At 47.7% G+C, this 21,189-nt stretch overlaps 3 protein-coding genes across 3 annotated transcripts in view; 1 reads left to right on the top strand and 2 right to left on the bottom strand.

Annotated features, from left to right (window-relative positions):
* The window catches only part of smtnl (smoothelin, like), a 20,587-nt gene extending 10,894 nt beyond the window's left edge, over positions 1-9,693 (bottom strand). Inside the window, exon 1 of the mRNA XM_028962464.1 lies at positions 9,675-9,693. The gene's annotated coding sequence lies outside the window, so the exon portion shown is untranslated. The remainder of the gene's footprint in view (positions 1-9,674) is intronic.
* A 483-nt stretch (positions 9,694-10,176) lies between these two features.
* On the bottom strand, positions 10,177-15,448 carry dhrs13b.2 (dehydrogenase/reductase (SDR family) member 13b.2). Its single transcript, XM_028963111.1, has 8 exons — positions 15,138-15,448; positions 14,857-15,042; positions 12,828-13,079; positions 12,321-12,650; positions 11,524-11,859; positions 11,210-11,302; positions 11,020-11,039; positions 10,177-10,932 (listed from the first exon to the last, which is right to left on the bottom strand). Exons 1-8 carry the CDS (start codon positions 15,178-15,180, stop codon positions 10,918-10,920), a joined length of 1,275 nt encoding a protein of 424 aa, XP_028818944.1. The 5' UTR covers positions 15,181-15,448; the 3' UTR covers positions 10,177-10,917.
* On the top strand, positions 15,371-19,953 carry gemin4 (gem (nuclear organelle) associated protein 4). Its single transcript, XM_028963110.1, is given in 3 exon segments — positions 15,371-15,642; positions 16,509-17,972; positions 17,975-19,953. Coding segments are annotated over 3 exon segments (3,141 nt in total). The 5' UTR covers positions 15,371-15,632; the 3' UTR covers positions 19,642-19,953.
* The last annotated feature ends 1,236 nt before the right edge of the window (positions 19,954-21,189 follow it).

Here is a 21,189-nt window from a genome sequence, read left to right as displayed (position 1 = left end):
TTCTCTCTTCTCTCTCTCCTTCTCTCTCTCTCTCTCCCTCTCTCTCTCCGCGTTCCCGCTACAATTAACTCAGACAGACAGACAGATCAGTGATTTGTTTGACCCCCTTCGGCCTTATGAACTTGGGGCTGACTTAGGGCTCTTTTTTGATCAGTGAAACAATTAAATGCAAGCATACTAAAATGCAGTTTTAACAATACAATACATTTAAATTATGTTTGGTATAAAAGTATAAGACCTTCAATTAAAACGTCTTAGATGCATGCCCCAGTTGTAACGCTGCTGTGATGTCCGTATAAAATAAAAGAATAAAAAGCGGGATTAAAGTGCAGAGTCCTGAGCTACACAGCTTTGCTGTACAGTTTCCGGAAGATCTTCTGTGCAGTTATAATGAAAAGAGGTTTGCTGTCATAACCATGGTTCAAATTTCGGGGTGCGCCATGACTTACTAAACAAAAACACACTTTGTTTTCTTAATTAACAACTTCCATTCAGATGCCACACCCAGTCGATGATGAAGACATCCGGCGGCAACATAAATCAGGAACCTCAGTGTACAGAAAATATTTCAAATTGGAGAATTTTTTTTAGCATCTCTGGACATCTACTGTCCTTTTCAGGGGAACCCAGGTCCCTTAGCTCCCCCATTATTTAATCCATGGTTATGACATAATCAGGATTTACTTTTGTCACCATAAGATGACTAAAACATGTTTTAATTAGTTTATTATGAGGTTTTACTTCTGAGCTTTATTAGCACAAATCTATTTTTTTATTGTAATGTGGACGTTCCACATTCTCTTCAGCTGTACGGAAAACAACGTGCTTTTTGTCTCCTGGTGCCTTTTTTATTTACCCCTCCAGCAGCGTGTTCCTCGTGCCAGGGCCATCCCAGATGACCAATATATTTGTCCCCTACCATTTAATGTGGAGTGCCACTGTGAATTGACTGTGGTTAGAGCCTCCTTCTTTGTCTTACACACACACAAACACTCATGTACATATATTCTCCTCTGGGACAAGCAGATGTCATGGATCGTATTTCTCGTCTCCCCCCAAGCGGTTTTATATCTTCGGTGTCGGTCCCTGGTGTCAGTCCCTCGGCATCTATTTTTTTTTTTTAAGAAAATGGACAGTGCTCTATGCTATAGGGAACCAAGATCAAGTCAGGCTTTCTTTCGTGAAGCTGTGGATGAGAGAGGTGATTAAAGGCTTTACATGTGAAGTGTCACTTGCCTCTGGATTTGTGCGAATGTTCGATCAGACTTGCTCCGAACACATTTCCGGGCGATTCGGGCCTCATAATGACCACGCTGCAGGATGGGGCAGTGTAGGAAAGAGGGTTTCCACCGGTGCCGCTTGTGCAGCCGACCTCTGCTTGGGACCCTTTCCCCTTATCAGACCGGGGGGGATGAGGATATTGGGAAGCGGGGGTGGTGCTGGGTGATTAGAGCCAGGGGGACACAAGAGCGGAATAACTTCACATTCCACCAACCACCACCTCTCCACCCCCATCTACTATAAACACCCCGAGCCGCGGCGAGCTGCACCAGCAGACCGTCAGATAACCCCAACCCCCCTGCCAGCTCCACACCAAAGCGCAGCGTGAACAAACACCCCAAACTTCACCCAGCGCCGGAAAAACTGCACGCAAAGAGGACCGTGTCCCCCGAGCGGCTGTCGGAAAAGGCCAGAGAGCGTAAAGCCCCCTCGTTTGGAAGACGTGTTTGCTTAAGAAACGGCTTGTTCTCACTGCTGGACACCAAACAGCTGCAGAGAGGGGTTTTTTTTTAGAGCGCTTCCACGATGAGTTCCATTTTGGGGGTGACGTCAGGGCCCTCGCGTCGTAAACGTCTCCCAGAATTACGGGGGCAAAAGCCCAAGAGTTCGTGAACTGTGCTGCAGGGCGCTGAGCCATGAAAGTTTGTTATTGTGGCCAGAAGTGCCGGCCCAAGTTCTGGAGGGCGGGTTCGTGCCTCATCTGATGGAAACGAGGGACAGTGTGTTGTAGGGAAGGAGGAACGGTGAGCCCGGGCCTCACGGCGCACGCCAACATTCCGACGGGACAAGTTCATGCAGCTATTGCAACAGCAGCAGGAAGTGACACGCGGGCTTCGTCCGTTCCGTTCGCCGCCACGGAATGTCCTGGAACGGCAATGCGACGCACGCTGAGTCATGAGCAGCCTTCTTCTCGCAGACGTCTGCAGGGGCCCGTTCGCGTCGTTGCTGCGGTCCAACAGAGCGTCATCATAACGCCACGAAGAAATGTGGCGTGGATTTACGCGCTTTTCACGCCGATATTTGTCCCGGGACCGGTCCCGTAGAGTCGCCGGAGCGAGGCTGTCTGGCAGCGGGCCGGGCCGGCTGCGCAGCTGGAAGGAGGTGATACAGCGTAATTTACGCCCCATCTAGGAAAGCGACGTTAAACTGTTATGGCAACAGGGGAGCTGTTGCAGAACTGTTTACATGAGCCCCCCACCCCCCCACCCCGAGATCGCTCGCCACCCTCCTGCCAAGAGACGTGAACATACGGCCCGGTGCCGGCTGCAGTAAACATTGGTGAAGGGCCTCTGAGCTCACCCACGCACACACACTCCGTCACCGGGACCTCGCGCCCGAGTCCCGGCGCCAATGAAACTTAAGTGTCCGCGTTCCTCCGACACGCACGGCGGCTGACCCGTGGCGGCCAGCGCGTGTAAACAGTGCCGAACTCGTGGAACCCAGGCAAATATTTATCTCCATCTTCTGCTCACCGGGATGGGAACAGGCCAGGAATGCCCGCGGCCCTTGTGAGGAAAGGTGCCACCGGCGCTGGCTCTCATCCCTGAGGTCATCGCGATCGCGTCCTGGAAACAAAGGCCCAGTTTCTGTCACCGCACGCCAGCGGCCGACAACCGCGCGCGGCCATTACATCAGAGTTTCCATGGGAACCACGAAGTCCAAACACGAAGGCCAGGAGAATAGCAGCCAGCTGGTGATGTCATCATCACTTCAAAAGAACTGAAATGAAGTGCACATGTTACTGAGAGAAGAGAGAGAGTTGGAGTGGGAGATGCGGACGCAGGCAAGAGGACAATAAAACTGATTTAAAACTGCGGGTTTTTTATTTTTTTTATTTTGTTGGCACCATTTCCCAAGAGCAAGTAGAGACAGTTTCTGACATGGTGAGTTGAGCGGTGATCTACAGGCGCGATATGGTGTTGCAGCAGCGCACCCTGAACTGTTGACTCGTCTTCGCTGATGCGCAGACGGTGACAGGAATGATGACATCCCGCCAACCGTTGGCTGGATAGCGGTTAGAGGCCAGGGGCCCGTGACATCTGCTTTAGAGAGCGGTGAGAGGGTTGTGAGTGTTTTATGGAGGGGGCTGAGAGCAGGTTTCCAGAGCAGCAGAAAAGCTCCCCTGCAAGGGGGTAGGAGGGACACCAGGGGTGGGGGGAAGGAGTGGAGAAGAGGGTGTGCACATTCCCAAAACCCCACTGACTCCGGATAATTACAGCCCTGCTCCAGCACTGCTCACAGGGCTGCCAGGGTCTGAAACTGCACGGTTCCGCTCAACTTACAGCTTCGCCCTCAACCTGTCACTCCACCTACCATTTACATTTACAGCATTTATCAGACGCCCTTATCCAGAGCGACATACAGTCAGTAATATATATATATATACACACACACACACACACACACACACATACATGTGTATGTATGTGTGTGTGTATATAAATACACACACATACACATAAACATATATATAGTGAACTGTGCATTCTCTGAACATTCTCTCTCTCTCTCTCTCTCTCTCTCTCTATATATATATATATATATATATATATATATGTATACACACACACACACACACACACACTGTCACAGTAGAAGAAAAACCAATACAAGTAGTGTGTGCAATGATCAGTTTTGAAAAAAATGGGCAAAAACTAAAAATGAAATGACTACAAGGACAAGGAATAGATCGGCACATGCGGTTGTGTGGTTGAAGGTCCCCACCCCTTTCCGTCATCCCTGTCTCCAGCTCATGTTGGCTGTACCTCAATCGAGCGCCTTTGGCCACCTTCACGTGTATCGATTAATGATCGCCAGTCTACCTCTGACTGGCAGACTCAAATGTGCAACTGTAGCTGCACCATCTTTCTTGCAATCTCTTAAAACGCTCAAACAAACAAAAAAACAGTTTTTATATAGGCACCCTCATTTTCACCAGTCACCTGCTGTCATGCCATAAAGTTTCCAATAAAAATGTTTCTATAAGATAAAAATACAATGCATAACTCTCACTATATTGTTTATAGTATTTCATAAAAAGCAAAGTATAATGCTTGTGAATTTCTGAGAAGATTCTGTTAAAAAACGTATATATATATATATATATATACAATAAATATATTTATCATAAATGTATAACTGCACCACAACTTCAACTCATTCATCAAGCAAACAAATCTTTCAACAGTCGTCAGTTTAAGGGAAACTTTAGGTTTTTCTTTTAGAACATTCACACACACACACACTCAGCCTTTTCCTGTAAGCTGAGCCGTCACTCCTTACACAGCTTGTGGCGGCGCTGTTGATAGATTCTCAAGGAAGAGAACCGCAGTGATGTCACATTTTGAACTTCGGCCAAAACACATTTCTGTCATATCCATCAATTGTTCCCACAGTCTCCTGTCTTATATCGAAACTCCGCAAGCCATCAAGCCTGCAATCCCCCCGGCAGGCAGAGCGTGATTCACGATGACATCATCGCCCTCGTCTAACGACCCAAGCATGAGGCCAGGGGCCCTGGATCTCGGAGAACGTCTACGGCGCGATTAGCGTCACCCTAACTAAAACAGATGGCTTCTGGATGATCTCCCAAGGTGGAGAACTGTACCTAAAAAAAAAAAAAAAGTGAAGTGATTGTCACATGTGATACACAGCAGCACAGCACACAGTGCACACAGTGAAATTTGTCCTCTGCATTTAACCCATCACCCTGAGTGAGCAGTGGGCAGCCATGACAGGTGGTGCTTTGCTCAGTGGCACCTCAGTGGTACCTTGGCGGATCGGGATTCGAACCGGCAACCTTCTGATTCCGGGGCCACTTCCTTAACCACTAGGCCACCACTGCCCCTGTGGGTGTGTGGTAGCCTAGTGGGTAACACACTCGCCTATGAACCAGAAAACCCAGGTTCAAATCCCACTTACTACCATTGTGTCCCTGAGCAAGACACTTAACCCTGAGTGTCTCCGGGGGGGGGACTGTCCCTGTAACTACTGATTGTAAGTCACTGTGGATAAGGGCGTCTGAAAAATGCTGTAGATGTAAATGTACTTGTCCACGTCTAATGTGATTTTTGTACTGCTCTCTTTCACCAGAACATGGTAGTAGTCGTTGTGAAATGAAGCCATGAAACGTACAGGGTTTTTATTTTATGGCACACTGATTAATGGGGAAATAGTAAGCTACGGCTGTGCTGTGGGAGTGCCTTTGGCTTTACGCAACCAACTCAGAAAGAAACCCCCTTTTGATTTGTGCCAGTCAACAAAACCATTACTCCTTTTCCATTCCTGTCTTAAACAACGCAGAATAGCCTCAAAGAGGCATACGTCAGGGTGTGGGTGGGGGTGGCATGCTGGTCGAACCTTTCACGAGGTGTTAATGGTTTAACCCGGTCACCGGCCCCATTCTCCACGTCTGATTGAAAATGAGTGGCTGAGTCTGTGAGCACAAACAGAGCAGCTGGCCTGGCAGCGCCTTGGCAGGAGTGATTGATGATCGAAAAGCCCTCAGGACTTGGAGCCTCACCTCCGACAAAAAAAGCCGCGTTGCCGGCGCTACGTACTCAGCAGGGAGCTCGGGAGAGTGCGCGCCTGATAACCGGCCGGGGGGGTCGGCGTGCGTGTGCTCACCTGGGTTTCTGGCGACGCCAGCGCTGTCTGATGTAACCGTGCAGAGACGGCCACGGGTGCCAAGGTACACAATATCAACTCAGAGCCGAGAAACAACAGCGGTGATTCAACTGCGGTTACCTGGGGGCATGTTACTGAAGTCATAGGTCGTGGAAATGGCAGACGCAGGGCCCGACATTCAAATCAAAATATCCTATATATATATATAGGATATCATATTCACTTTACAAGGTTGCCGGTTCGAATCCCGATCCGCCAAGGTGCCACTGAGCAAAGCACCGTCCCCACACGCTGCTCCCCGGGCGCCTGTCATGGCTGCCCAATGCTCACTCAGGGTGATGGGTTAAATGCAGATGACAAATTTCACTCTGTGCACTGTGTGCTGTGCTGCTGTGTATCACAAGTGACTATCACTTCACTTTCTTCTTTTCTATCCATGGCCTCTGGTGAAGTTTGTCTGTGTCATGATTTTCCCATGTTGCCACGGATAAGAAGACAAGAGCCAACAAGGAGCACTGAGGGGAAAGGAAACGGAAAGCCTCCACCATCGATTCCAAACCTGCATCTTTTCTCGTACCGTCTGCTTCCGTGACTTCTTCTGTCCGCAGCGCTATCTTTGTAGTACCAGTTATGACATCAGAAATGCAGCTCAGGGGTGTTTCCATATGTGAAAATAAGGGCGGGTGGGAGGAAAGAAGGAAGCAGTGGAGGGTTTGGAAAAGAGAAGGAACTGGTTTAGTGGCTCTCTGCAGGCCTGATAAAACTCTGCTCCATGACCTCACTTCCTTGAGATGGAGCCAGCGGGGGGCGCAGGAGCACGGCAACCTGATGAGGGGTGGGGTTGCAGGATTTTCCATCTTCTGTATTTTACTGGCTGGGAGTCTGCCCTTTGACCTTTCCCGTATAAGACCTCCAGGTAGGGTTGTGATCCAGATCTGTAGCCTCTCAACAACCCCACTGCAAATTAAATAAAAGTGACTTGCAATACATAATTACGCTGTCATTACAAAGAGCCATGACTGCGTGCAAATTATGAGCATTGTTTGCAGTAATTCATGTAGCATGAACTCCGAGCTGCGCGCTGGTTTTAGCAGAAAAGCGACTGAACAATTCACTGCCTGTCACACAGCCGCCAAACTCGAACGACCTTTTTATAAACTACATTTGCAAGCCCGTAGTGACGGCTGACGGTCCTAATGCCCCAGAATTATGTAGATCTGCTCCCATGGACGCGTCACGTACACACGAGGGCTGCGAGACGCGTCTTTCTCCACCGGCTGATACAGGGGGGTCAGTTTTTAAAGGACAGTTACTGCAGTACAGTATTAAACTCACTGTTGACAGGCATGGGACAATGTGGCGGGAGAGAAAGTAGTGCTCCTTGTACGGAATTTTATGAAAGCGTGTAGTCATTTCAGTTATCTGATGAATGTGTGCATTTAGGGCGTATCTTGAACTATGCAAAACGGATGAGGGTCTGAAATTTGTTGTGACCATAGCACACCCCACATACAGCCTGCTCCTCGTATCGCTTTCATAGGAAAAATGTTTTAGTTGGCCCTTATTAAATTCAGATGTTGGCTCATTCTGAACCCAGGCCACAATAACACACCCCTCCTTGTCTTATCTGTTTGCCGTTTATTTGTCTTTCTTCCCCTCTTTTGCCGGGCGACTGAAAATTGCTGACTAATCCAACTTTGATGAAACGCGCGCTCCAGTTGTACTAGTTTTTTCGCACTTACACATCTGGAACGTCAAGCAGTTGCCTCAGGTGTGCAGAGATTTATGTTGGCTATATTACAAGGAAAATTGTTTCTTAAAAAGCATTCATCATGGTAAATTACTTCCAGATTTCATTTCAGCAACCCACACGTCTTCTATCCTGTGGGTTGATCACGTGACATTAAGTTCATTCACCCACTTACAGCATCCATTTGTCTAATGTTCACATTGGGAGTTTGCAGCTGTAATAAGAGTCTTTCAGGCCTGATTTTCATTTTGTTTCTTGGCCATAATATTCAATGCCTGGGATTTCATCTGAGCTCTGATCTCTCAATAAAACTCAATTATAAAATTGATCAAATTGTTCTGCATCAAACATTTGATTGGCTGCCATCTTGCACATATTAATGTGCATGTTTCTTACTCATTTGTTGCAAACCTTTCAAATTTGTATTTATTTAACTTGGCTCATTAAATTGCACAGCTTTATAATAACTCATTCTATTGCTACTAGCTTGTGCTGTGGTTGCAAAGCTGCTAATGAAATATATGCTTTTTGTATATAGCTGTTATTTAACATCTATTATTTTAGAAATTGAACTCACTTTTAAAACCTCACTTTTAAAACATACTCAGATCTTCTGATCTTTGTTGGCAGATCTAGTGCGCTTTTGTAGACCTAGTAATTAAAAGAAATTACAAAATGGGATCCACATGGAAAGTCTCCAGGAGCACTTATGTCAACCCAACCGCAAGCCCAAGCCAGCTTGGAACTTCATATTTCAAACATAAACGATGGACATGGACAATGGAGAAAGGCGTCCTGGGACACAGGTTGACACTCTTGCGCGTGACCCTTTCTCCATGTATCTCCTGAAAACTTTTTAAACCTGAAGAAATGAAGTAAACTAGATGAAAAGTGGCATATGATTGGCTTGCTGCAGATTTATTTGACGGCACAAGGGTTAGAGTCCAGCGATGAGCTGAGAATAAAGGCACATGAGAGAGAGGAGGGTGTCACGAGTCCGGATTTTAAAGCAAAAAGCCGCAGACAGATTAACAGGGTAGACAGATATAAAGACAGACACGAACACACAAAAATCTTTCCATGAGCTTGGCACAGACGGCGATTAAATGTGCATTAGCCTGCCGAGCGCGAGGACTGTGGTTTCACGAGTTACCCAAGCCGTCTCGGCTACAGACACCGAGAGGCCGAGAGAGGGCGACGATTCCGGGATGCTGCGCTGCGGCTGTCGGCCGAGGCCACACGGTCACTGAGGTCCAGGTATAGCGTTCTCAAGCAAGAGAGAAGGATGGCGGCGGAATGACAAGCACTACAGCTGCGTCGAGAAGGCAGGGCTGATAATATGACCTCACGGGAGTTTTCCACAAAATAAACACACACAGATGGGAAAAGTGAAGCAACTTTTTGTTTACAGGTTAGCTGGAGCAGGAACATTTCAGCCAGCCAGCACCTTCTTAGGCTCATTTCTTTCCGAAATCACTTGCAAAGCAAACTCAGGGAATACACTAGTTTGCAAAATGCCGTAAATCATACCTGGAGCCTTCATTTCCCATCCTTGTCAACAACGGTAAAGGAATAATCACACTACAGTTTTAGGAGATTTATACCGAGTCATTACCGCTCCTCACTGCGGTTACCGCAGTTCTTTCTACATTCAACACATCGGCATATTCCGTCTGTTTACATTCATTAATCAGAAAAAAAAAAAAAAAAGACTTTTGCAGAGCCAGCAAGCCCACATGCCCCTTCTGGAGCTCTGCCCAGAAACAATGTCTGCAATTGAGGGTCTTTAATTGAATTTCTTACTTGATCTCCTCACCTCCCAGAGTGTTCTGGCTCTGTTTTCACTCTGCAAGCTGAGATCAAACGACGCCACATACTTCCCCACCGAGCCCCCAGACTATGACCCAACATGTACTCGCCGGCATTGATCGGCAACGCACCGAATCGAGCGCGCAGAGCAAAAAATACTGAGGCGAGGCTCCGGGTGGCGCGTTATCACCGGTTCATTCCTACCCACTTGATTCTCGGAGTTTGGAGACTACAGCGGGTCTCTCCAGAGAACTGGCCCTCGGCTGACTCCTGACCTGACTGGCATGTCAGTTTCCACTCAGATCCGCCTGTGACAGACAGCCGCTCGTTTGCTCGGGGCCATCGCTGCCTCGGAGGGAGAGGGAGAGAGCCAGAAACAGCCATCAGGAACAGCTGCAGTTCCTGACAGAATGCCCATGCACGCCAGATCTGAATTAATCATCCAGAAGTTGATAAATGAACAGCACTGTTGATTCAGTCTCCATTAGGTCTAATTTGTGTTTTTAATGAAGGAGAAGAAAATGAGCATTTCTGCAGGACAGCAGTGAGCGGATGTTCTAAAAACCTTCCAGGTCGTGCTGAGGAAGACGGAGCGAGGTGGAAACAGCAGAGCATGCAGGTCGGGGTGGAGGGGGCTTCCAAAGAGTTATGCAAGTTAAAATAGCAACACAAGATCTGAAAAAGCAAGCAGCCAAAACAGAGAACAGTTTTAATCATGTATGATTGGTGCCCTTGTGTAATGCATGTATGAGTCTAGAACTAAAATACGTAGGGCAGCAGCTGGCAATACACACACTGTTAAAAAAAATGTAATCTTCAAATCTTGCAGCATACCAAACAACAAACGCAAAACTTTATCCCAGAAACGGCCAATTTTAATGCATGTTTACCATTACTATTGGCAAGACTGCATTTATACAGCCACAATAACTTTCCCTTCAAGTTCAATAGACAGCAAATTATGTATTTTGTTTTTAAAAGATAGACCTCATCAAACTCACACTGGCAAAACCTCAATTAAAATTTATACAGATATGTTTTTACATGAAAAATCCCCAACCGGTGTATATTATATATTAGTATGTAGTGTCACTTTGTTAGTTGTTACAACAAGTGCAAATTTTGTAAATGTGTCCAATCCTCCAGAATTGAGAATAAGTAAACCCGTCTGTATTCTGGATATAAATCCAGAAACCTGTGCATATCACCTTTGACATACTGACACATTTTTAATTTCAAGTTTTTCAAGATCAAACAGTCCCATTAAACACACAGCAGGAGTTCAGCAGACTTTATCTCCAGTATTTCCTTTTAAACTCAAAACTCCGCCCCCTCGTAAAACAACCACCTGATGCATCACATACAGGCTGTACTGGAAGACGAGAGACGATCTGATGTCCCAGGCTGGTCCAGCAACTGTACCTGGGCTGTACCTTCTCTGGCTTGACTTTTCAATATGGCTTCTTCTGCTCAGGCAAGAAACAATGATAATTATTTAAGATTTAAAAAATTGTATTCAAAATTTTGGCTAGTGAAAGCGGCTAAAGTCTTACCTTATTTGATTCTCGTCTTACTGTAACACACACACACACACACACACACACACACACACACACACACATTAAATTATCACTATGAATGTAAACACTCGGATTTATAAATGTCCATAATGGTCCAACTCTGCCACCTATGGTCGATAAAGGCCCTTACATGACAGGCGCAGTAAATTCACACAGTTCTTACCTGAGCGCAGATAGGACAGCATCACAGTCAGAAGGACGATCAGGATTATAAATCCAGTGGTCATTACATACCACAGAAAAGAGCCAGTCTCTTCTACAACAAAGCACAAAAATGTACATTGTGACCTGATAACTATTTTTACAATGTTTTATGGACAGTATTGATAGTAGAGGAAGTAATTATATGCCCATAAATAATGCCCAAAGGATGTTGCAAAATATAAAGCATGCATTTAAAGTAAACTACAACACTAAAGCGTATAGAAGTGCCTGAACTGAGGTCTATAGTGACGGTGGCCAGTGAGGACAAATTACCTGTGACATCCAGGATGAAGCTCTTTCGGATGGGCACATTCAGTGAGCGGTGGGACACCCTGCAGGTGTATCTGTACCCTGAGTCTTGAAGGGAGGGCTTCAGCAGAAAGAAGGCGGACAACGAAAAGGTACCATCCGGATGGTTCCGGTGACTGGAGTACAGCACGTTCTTCAGAACCTCAGGCATGAGACTGCTGCCAGGCTTGAGCGACTCTTTCAGCCATTCCATCTCCACGTCCAGTGGGTAGTATCCCGCCGCCTCACACACCACCTTCTGCTCAGCGCCCTCAGGAAGTACTAGAGGTGATGGGACATCCAGGGACACGCGAGGAGGTTCTAAACAAGTAGAGGCATCACAGCATGAACTCAGTATATTGTGTTAACCAGTCACATCTGAGAGTTCTTTTTGACAAGTGCTTATATATATAAAGTAATATCCCAATATTTAAAACTGTAACAGAGACAAGTGAAAATGCTATGAGCTAATGATAGTACGGTCATTCTTTTAAATAATTACACAGAATTGGAACTCCATGTGTTGGAACTCTCCACTGTCACATCTGAAAAAGTGACAGCTCCAGATGCAGACACATCACGGACACACGGTCAGACCATTGGCGTCACACATACATACATACATATACACACACACACACACACATATATATATAAAAGTGTGTTTGTGTGTGAGTGATTTAGAAGTTATAGCATATACACAGGCAGATAGACTAATAGTTTTTCTATTACTATGACTTTCATTTCACAAGCACCGCCTACACCTTGGATGGACTTCTCACCAACAATCTGAAGAGGGATGTCATGGCTTCCATAGAGCGGAGGAACGTAGACAGAGCAGATGTAGGTCCCCTCGCTGGATCGTTTGGCTGGAGGGAGCTTCAGAGAGGCATCGCCCTTGGCGATGGTTTTCAGAGACACGCCCCTGCCCTCACTTTTCCCCTCGCGGCTGTTGTAGCTGAAGAGCTTGAAACGCTCGCCTCTATGCTGGTGACGCCACTCCACCGCCAGGTTCGGGGACTTGTGGTCTACCTCAAACTGGCAGTTCAGTGTCTTCTCTTGCAGCATGCCAACATTCACTGAGGGCGTGTATGTCAGGACGACCATTGCTGCTGCTCAGAGTACACAGAGCAGAGCAGGAACCAGGATTAGCACTGACATCATTTTCCTTCAGGATAAATAAGGTTTTCTGAATCCGTCGTTCTTTTCATGTCTAAATTCAGAGTAACTACATCGCTGTAGATTTTTTCTCGCATGTTGTAGATTTGTCATTTACAGCATGACCGTACCTGTGACACTGATTGTGTCTGTGTCTTCAATAGTGAGCCAGCGGACACCAGGAGCAGGGGTGTATCTGAGGAACGTGGTGATAACAGCAAGGCCTTCAGTGTGACGCAGCGTGCAGGTGAACCAGAGGTCATTGTCGTGGGCTCCCAGACCCGGCCAGCGTGACTCGATGCCCCCGGTGCTGTGCCTTCGTATCTCACACTGCAGGGTTTCCTCTCTGCCCAATACGTAGCGCCTCATGTCTACCTTTGACCCTACAGCAAAGATATATCAGTCTCCATTACGGACATGGATCAGAAATAAAGCAACAGATTATTTTACTGTACACTTGCACAACTTACACATACAGTCCCTGACAAAAGTCTTGTCGCTTGAGTACAAATTGACCTCAAGTGCCACTGAAATATATTTCTTAATATATTTCCATATTTTCTCAAAAAAATTCACATTTTTACAAGAAATGGCTCATTTTATTCCCAACAGCTTTTGTAATAATGTTTTAGTGCAAAATGAAAATGCCCAAAAAGTATTCTAATATTCAAATCTTGGTAAAGCACATTTTCACATCAATTTTTGCAAAGACATAAGTGTTGTCGCCTTGTCATATGAGCTTCACCTGTGACAAATAATGGATCAATTAGGTTTCTCCCTGAGACTAAAGTGTTGATTATCAAGAGGCCGAAGACCAGATCTACTGCTGATGTGGCAGACACCTTCAATGTGTCTCTGCATCAAGTACAGTGGAAAAAAAAAGATTTGAAGAGACTGGAGAAATTTTTGACAAGCCCAGGTCAGGCAGACCCCACAAGACAACTGCTCGAGAGGACCACTTTGTTGGCTCGAAAATCCAAGGCCAGCCCATTTTCCACTGCATCAAAGCTCCACGAGACCTGGTCACCTGAAGTCCCTGTGTCAACCAGAACAGTTTGTCAGATTCTGTCTTGAAATGGCCTCCATGGTTGAATCAGTGCCTAGAAGCCAGAACTAAACCAAAGACTATTGAAAAAACGTGTGGCATTTGCCAAGGCCCAAAGTCTGCTAAAAGGACGGGCGCTGGAAAAGTGGCAGAAGGTGGATTTTTTCAGATGAATATTCTGTTGAATTACACCACACTCGCTGCAAATATTGCAGGAGACCTACTGGAGCCCGCGTGAATCCGAGATTCACCCAGAAAACAGTGAAGTTTGCTGGCGGAAAAATCATGGTCTGGGGTTACATCCAGTATGGGGGGGTGCGAGAGATCTGCAGGGTGGAAGGCAACATCAATAGTCTAAAATACCAAGAACTCTTAGCTACCTTTTATATTTCCAACCATAAAAGAGGCCAAATTCTGCAGCAGGATGGTGCTCCATCACATACTTCCATCTCCACATCAAAGTTCCTCAAGGCAAAGAAGATCAAGATGCTCCAGGATTGGTCAGCCCAGTCACCAGACATGAACATCATTGAGCTAGTGTGGGGTAGGATGAAAGAGGAAGCATGGAAGTCGAAAAAGAATATTGATGAACTCTGGGAGGCATGCAAGACTGCTTTCTTTGCTATTCCTGATGACTTCATCAATAAATTGTATGAATCCTTGTGAAATCGCAAGGATGCAGTCCTTCAAACTCATGGAAGTCATACAACATATTACATTTGGATCTGACAGCACCACTACTTAATTTGCTGACATATTTTTGTGTTTGCAGTAAATTTGTTACATTTCTGTATAGGCGACAAAATTTGACCTTTCTGTCTTGATTAAATGATAATTTTTTTTCAGTGAATCGAATTCATTTCAATGCATTAAACATAATTTGGTAGGGTTTTAGCTTTTCATGTGTTATTTTTACCACCAATTGATTAATTAAAAGTCAGGTTAATAGTAGGTGTTTCTACAAAGCGACAAGACTTTTGTCAGCGACCTGTATATTCTATTTATCTAGAATGTCCTAAAATACCCTGAAATCTGAGTCTTGTGTATACAGCGTGGTGACATGGCTTCAAAGTGGACAGCGAAGAACACTTTACCTGGCGGAGCTTCTTCCTCACCTGTGAGCAGGAACGTGATGGCGTTGGACATCAGCCGACTGTCGCCCGCCTGCTCGCCGAACTGGACGCCTGCGTGGCGGCTGAAGTGCTGCGTTTCGTTGTAGCCCTCGCTGTTCACGAAAACTCGCTCGTCTGTCATCTGGCAGGGAATCCACGGGACGCGGAGCGACTGGGAGCCCCGGACTCCTGCGCACAGACACGCAACCCACGTAACATTTCCACACAGAGCCGATGAAAACGCGCCACACACGAGATGAAGGAGTTCGTACGAGTGATGCTACCTGTGAAATACGTCAGGAGGAGAGAGGACAAGATAAAAATCATGGCGTTGTTGAACACCGGCGACGCGGTTTCACTTTCTCTTCACTTTGCCGCCTCTCTGCCCCCTTCGTAACGATCGCTTCCCACGAAACGAAAGTGGCGCCAGATAAAGTGTCATGTTCCTACAAATATCAACAGAATAGCAACGGAGCCGCGACCAGTCATGACTCTTAAAATGATACCAGCGCGATTGTAAATGACATTGAATAATGTCATGTTATTAATTCCACTGAGTTAAAACAGCAACTACGTTTATGTGAACGTTGTAATATACGGCTGACCAGCAGAGGCGCTGTGACTGAAATGGACAAACTTCTGGCTCTGATTTACCTACTTCCGGTTCATATACGTTTCGCCGGAAGCGTGCTGCGGTGAAGTTATATCGTGCTTGGTCGGGATAAAAATTAGTTAAAAGTAAATCGTTATAACTTCGCCTGGCTGGGTGATCGTCAGCTATGCCGCAAGGTGAGGATTTGTACCGTGTGAAAAAACTTCTGTTCCATTTTATCACTCGCTGCAGTGAAACATTTAACCATATAGGATCTTTACAATGAAAACGTTTTCTGGGTCTTTCATTAAAAATACTGATAAGCAAATAATAATAATGAGATAAAAGAAGAAATGTGGCACAGCACATACCTTATTAATTATAATAACTTCATCTGAATGGCATGTACAGTACAGGCCAAAAGTTTGCACACACCTTGTCATTGAATGTGTTTTCTTTATTTTCTTGACCATTTAGAGTGGTAGATTCTCACTGAAGGCATCAAAACTACTCCACATGTGTTCATTCATAGTTTTGATGCCTTATATGATAATCTACCAATGTAAATAAAGAAAACACATTTAATGAGAAGGTGCGTCCAAACCTTTGGCCTGTACTGTAATTGCACTTTTTTGTAAATTATTTGTTTGTGTTATTCCATTCTAGGTACTGTTGCACCTCAGCAGTATTGGTTGAATAGTTGCCCCATGCATATTTCACATTTAACACAATGAGTTCATTTTCTGAAATATATAGAATTTTTTTTATGATTTGTTTATTTTCTATGAAATGTGTACTTCCACTGTCACTACTACACTTACACACATCCTTGCACATTGTTGTTTTCTTCTACACTGTAGAAGAGTCACCATCTACTGGAATCAAATTCCTTGTATGTGCTTGCACATACTTGGCCAATTAACACAATTCTGATTCTGACAAAAACAAACACAGCATGAGCATTTCCTCCAGTGTTGAGGCAGTGCTGTTGTACACTCGTGCTTCGTTGTACCTGCTGAAGACATGTGCCTTTTGAGAACTTGTTGACCTCTTGTCTTTTCAGACTCTTGGCTGAGCTGTGAAAAATCTGCTGTGCTCCAGGGTGGCTTCCTGCTGGCCAGTCGACAGTGCCAGCCTGCTTCTCTATGTGCATTAAGAAAAGAGGACTGGGGTCACGTCGGCCGCCCGGTTGTCCAGGCGGTCACAGAGGTCTGTGGGCAGGTGCAAGCTAAACATCAAGACCTTGCCTACTGGAGGAAGAAGATTGTTTGCACTATATGGAGTAAAGCGTTAGAGACTGAGAGAGGGGGAGATGTCGATAGGAGCTGGAAGGAGAATCCAATGTTTGCCATACTAAACGGCCTTTGTGACCTCAGCCACACCGTGCTCTTCGAACTGGTCAAGTCAGCGGGCTTCTCAGACACGTACGTTGAGCTGCTTTTGTGCCTCCAGCCGACGGACCTGTGCGTAGAAGTTCAACACTTGGTCCAGCATGTCACCACTGACACCACTGCTGAGGATACGTTACTGCTTCTGCGGGTATGGCGGCAGCTCTGGAGGGGCAAGAAGAAACCCCCGGACGGCATTGACGAGGTCTTTGCCGGCCAATTTAGTAACGACGGCAAGTCTTCTGATTTCTCATCTCAAGCCTCGAAGAGATTTAAGCTGGACTCGGACTCAGTAGCTGCCGGCAAGTGTGTAGTGTCCAAGCTCTTCCGAGCGTTGAGTGACATTAAAGACAAAATAGGCTCTTCAGAACTCTGCCATTTTGCTTTATGCAACTGCCTGGACACCCTTTACACCTCTTTCATGCTGGAGCACGTTGTGGAGCTCACTGCAGAGGAAAAACTCCGGCAGCTCTCCGCGGCAGTGAGCGTACAGAGAAAGCGCAGCGGCACAGAGGAGTTCGACTTGGTTGAAGCGGTCAGCGAGGCTCAGCGCGACCTCAGCGCTGTTCACAGCCCTTCAAAGTTCAAGCCCGAGGACACGACCTTAACGCGAGCCGCGCAGTCAGTGCTCAGTTTTCTGAACGTTTGGGAAGACAAAGGCTTTCTGGAGGTTTCCGAGCGCAGCGGGCCCAGCTCCACTGTACTGCACCTCAGAACCGTCGTGGACCTAGTTCTCCGGGACCTTCGCGGGCTCTCGGCTCCGCCGGCCCCCGACGAAGAGCATAACGTTGCGTGTGCTCTGAGGAAGGCTCTGCAACACCTAGCAGACGTGCTTCTCGCCCCGGAGCCAGAGATCAGCTTGCTGGAAATGGCCCGCGTCGCCGAGGCCGTCATTGACCACCGCTTGGAGGACTACCGGGAATTCACTGCATTATTCGCCTCGGAGCTGAGCCGGGCCTTCACCGTGAAAGAGCTGGTGGACAGCCTTGAGCGAAACAAAAGTGCCTTCCAGGAAAAAGCAGTCGTCATGAAGCTGGTCTCTACCCTCATAGCCAGAAGCCGGACGGATGCCGACGTGCGGCAGTGCAGGAGGCTGAAGGCCGTAATTCTTGACCTTTTTTCTGAGCTTCCTCTGGACGAAAAAACCAGGCGTTGGCCGAAGTGCTGACCCTGTCGCCGAACGGACTCCACGGCCACCTGCCCCACGCCGTAACAGACGGTTTTAACCAAGAACTGAATTTGGCCTTCAACTGCATGGTCCAGGACGCAGGAGAGAGCGGCTCCGGCGCGGCCGTCTCAGCCGTAGCGCGCGTCGCTTTCCAGGACCCGGAAGCCACGCTGCGCCGCTGCTGCCGCCTGGCCGTGACGAACCTGGGGTCCCACGGCCACATCTCCCAAATCCTCCGGCGGCTCCCGGGCCTGGGCAGGGGAGCGGGCCTGCTGTGCCGCTGCCTGCTGGAGCTGTGGGGCAAGTTGGCCTCGGCTCGGGAGGAGCAGCAGTTCCTCGGGTTCCTGGGCGGGCTGACGGGCGGAGACGGAGACGCGGGCTTCGCCAGCGCCGAGGAGGTTCTGCGCGCCTTCGTGCTCCCTCACCTGTCGGCCGCTCCCCACCACCCCAAACTGGAGCTGTGCCTGCGACTCCTCCACTCCACGCTGGAACGAGGGCCCGGCGGTGGCACCAGACACTGGGTGATGAACCTGTCCCCGTTCCCGCTGCTCTGTTGCCTTTGCCAGCTTTTGAACGACTGCTGCCGGTGTTGGGAGACGGGCGCCGACGGCCCGCGCTTATCCATCGAATGCAAGGAGCTGCTGACGTCCATTCTGAGCACGCTGGGGGGCGGGGTCGGGAAGGAGGTCGCCGCCGACTCCAGCGCCTGGTCCAGAGAACTGTTCTGGCTCCACAGGAAGGTGGAAGCCCTGGACTGGACCGTGCGCTTCCGCCTGAAAGCCGTGTGGGGCGACCATTTCAAAAACGAGGTGCCCGACTCGCTGCTGGCCGTGTGCGCGCTGCCCGAGCGGAGCTGGGCCGGCCTGGCGCTGCCGCGCTACGGAGAAGGCACGGGGCTGCTGGCGTGGCTGGAGTGCTGCTGCGTGTCCGACGAGCTTCAGGAGGCCATGCTGGACCACCTGCGCCTGGACCTGCGCAGTCCGGAGGACGTGAACATGTTCAGCAAGGGCTTGCTGGTGGCGGTCTCGCAGACCCTGCCGTGGTGCACCGCGGCGGAGTGGGAGAGGCTCCTGAAGGCGGTGAGGCGCCTCCTGCGGTCGGGCCAGCTGCACGCGCCGTACTCCCTGGAGTACGTCGACTTCCTGCCCCTGCTGGACCTGCGGCCGCTGGCGGGCGAGATGCGGCTCTCCGTGTTCCTCCTGAGGGTCTTCCAGCTGCTCTGCGGCTCCAGCTGCGCCGACTGGCTCCCGCCGCACGGCTGGTCTCACGCCGCCAGGCTCTACGCCGCCGCCGTGCGGGAGACGCTCGGCTCGCTGAAGCTCAAGGCGCCCGTCCAATCGCCCGAGGAGGCGGAGCCCGGCTCCGCGGCCGGAGCCCAGGAGCTCTGCTTTGTCCTGACGCAGCTGTTCTGCCACGTGCTGCACGTGCAGGTCATGATGCCCGGCCAGGGAGAGGCGCTGTTCCTGTGCTCGCTGGAGATCCTGGCCCTCTACGAGGGCGTTTTGGCCGCACACCCCAACCTGAGCTCTTCACTCGAGGCCGACAACACGCGCCATTTCCTGACCACCATCGCAGACAACCTGGAGTGTGCTGACCGGAAGGCTGTCCTGCAGCAGAAGATTGCTCAGCTGAGCCTGTGAGCCGAATAATTACGTAAAAAGCCGTCTTGTGGAAAGATGCTATATTCTCCTGCCATGTTTGAATTAATGTTCTATTTAGATTTTTACTCTTGATTAAAATGCTCAATTAAACATTGTTGTGCCATTAAACATCAGGAACTACTTTACTTGCACAACTTGTCTTATTTTTCTAACCACACAGATTTCATGTAAGTTGCAAGAGACAAATTTATCACTGTGGGGCAGTGGTGGCCTAGTGGGTAAGGAAGCAGACTCGTGATCAGAAGGTTGCCGGTTCGAATCCCGAGCCACCAAGGTGCCACTGAGCAAAGCACCGTCGCCAAACGCTGCACCCCGGGCGCCTGTCATGGCTGCCCCCTGCTCACCAAGGGTGAGGGTTAAAAGCAGAGGACACATTTCGTGATGTCACCGTGTGCTGTGCTGCAGTGTATCACAATGACAATCACTTCACTTTCATTATCTTAAAAGCTGAAATGAACAATTAATACAAATCCGTGACTGGTGGTAATTGGTAATCTGTCTTTAAATGTATATTTATTATGTATAATGTATATTTGCAAATGTATATTTGCATCCCACTCAACCTGTTTCAGAAAATTGTTGACAAATTATAACATTTCCTGTAATAATAGTAAAGATGGAATGTCTGTCTCTAAAGAGTAGAGGTGCTTTTTTATGGCTGTCCATCACTGTTTCACGATATAAGTTCATGATAATAACAATACACGCAGCACCTCGCGGTTCATTGTTGTCTTTTGCTACCATGGCGTCTTTATGCGGAACCCAAAGCAGCTCCTTGGTGGACAAAATTAGTTCTGGGTTATGTATCACGTTGCCAGATATTCAAACCTGACAGGCACAGAAACAGGAGGTCGTCCCTGACCATGCACATTTCATCGTGAAGCCTAGAGGTTCAGTGCGTTCAAAGTTCTTGTGAAAGCGCTGAGATTGTGAACTGTGAAGGGAATACCTGTATCGCGATCGTCTCTCTCAGAAATACTCAGAATTCAAGTACATATTATGGGCCAGTTTCCCATTTATGGATTAAGCCTCATTTTGGTGAGAGGCTGAAAATGCAGTACATATACAATAACTTGACTCTATAGGATCAGTAGTTCTACCTGCTGTAGTGCAACATTAATCATTTTTACATACGTCGTGTCAGCGCTCCCTGCTGTCTGCCTCCCGCTCCCTCATCAGTCTCTACTTTTCCAGGAAGGCTTTCTGTTAGAAGCTGGAATGCTATGCCAGGGATTTGACAGCATTAAGCAATTCACGTCAGCACTCTGATCAGGGCTCTTCACGTTCAACAACAGCGCTGTCCTCTTCACCATCATGTTACCTTTCATCCTACATTTAGCAGAAGATCTAATACAGACTGACGTCCAGGGTTATGTGCATTTTTCAGGGACATCACAAATTCAGCATAATAATACACATTATAATATTTATAATAATAATAACACAATTATATATTTTTTTTCTCGGAACTGAAAAACTACAACTCAAGCCAGTTTCACAATCAAGGATCTAAATTTGTACCATGGA

This window comes from Denticeps clupeoides, chromosome 19 (genome assembly GCF_900700375.1).
Source record: "Denticeps clupeoides chromosome 19, fDenClu1.1, whole genome shotgun sequence".
In the NCBI taxonomy this organism is placed as follows: Eukaryota; Metazoa; Chordata; class Actinopteri; order Clupeiformes; family Denticipitidae; genus Denticeps; species Denticeps clupeoides.
This window is presented reverse-complemented; position numbering and strand designations above follow the sequence as displayed.

What these genes read in the sequence shown, in the direction of transcription:
- dhrs13b.2 (XM_028963111.1), bottom strand. Translation starts at nt 15,180, where the DNA reads ATGATTTTTATCTTGTCCTCTCTCCTCCTGACGTATTTCACAG. An exon ending in AGACACAATCAGTGTCACAG is followed by an intron (nt 12,651 to 12,827) that starts GTACGGTCATGC and finishes TACTCTGAGCAG; the next exon opens with CAGCAATGGTCGTCCTGACA. An exon ending in GCTGTCCTATCTGCGCTCAG is followed by an intron (nt 11,040 to 11,209) that starts GTAAGAACTGTG and finishes TGTGTGTTACAG; the next exon opens with TAAGACGAGAATCAAATAAG.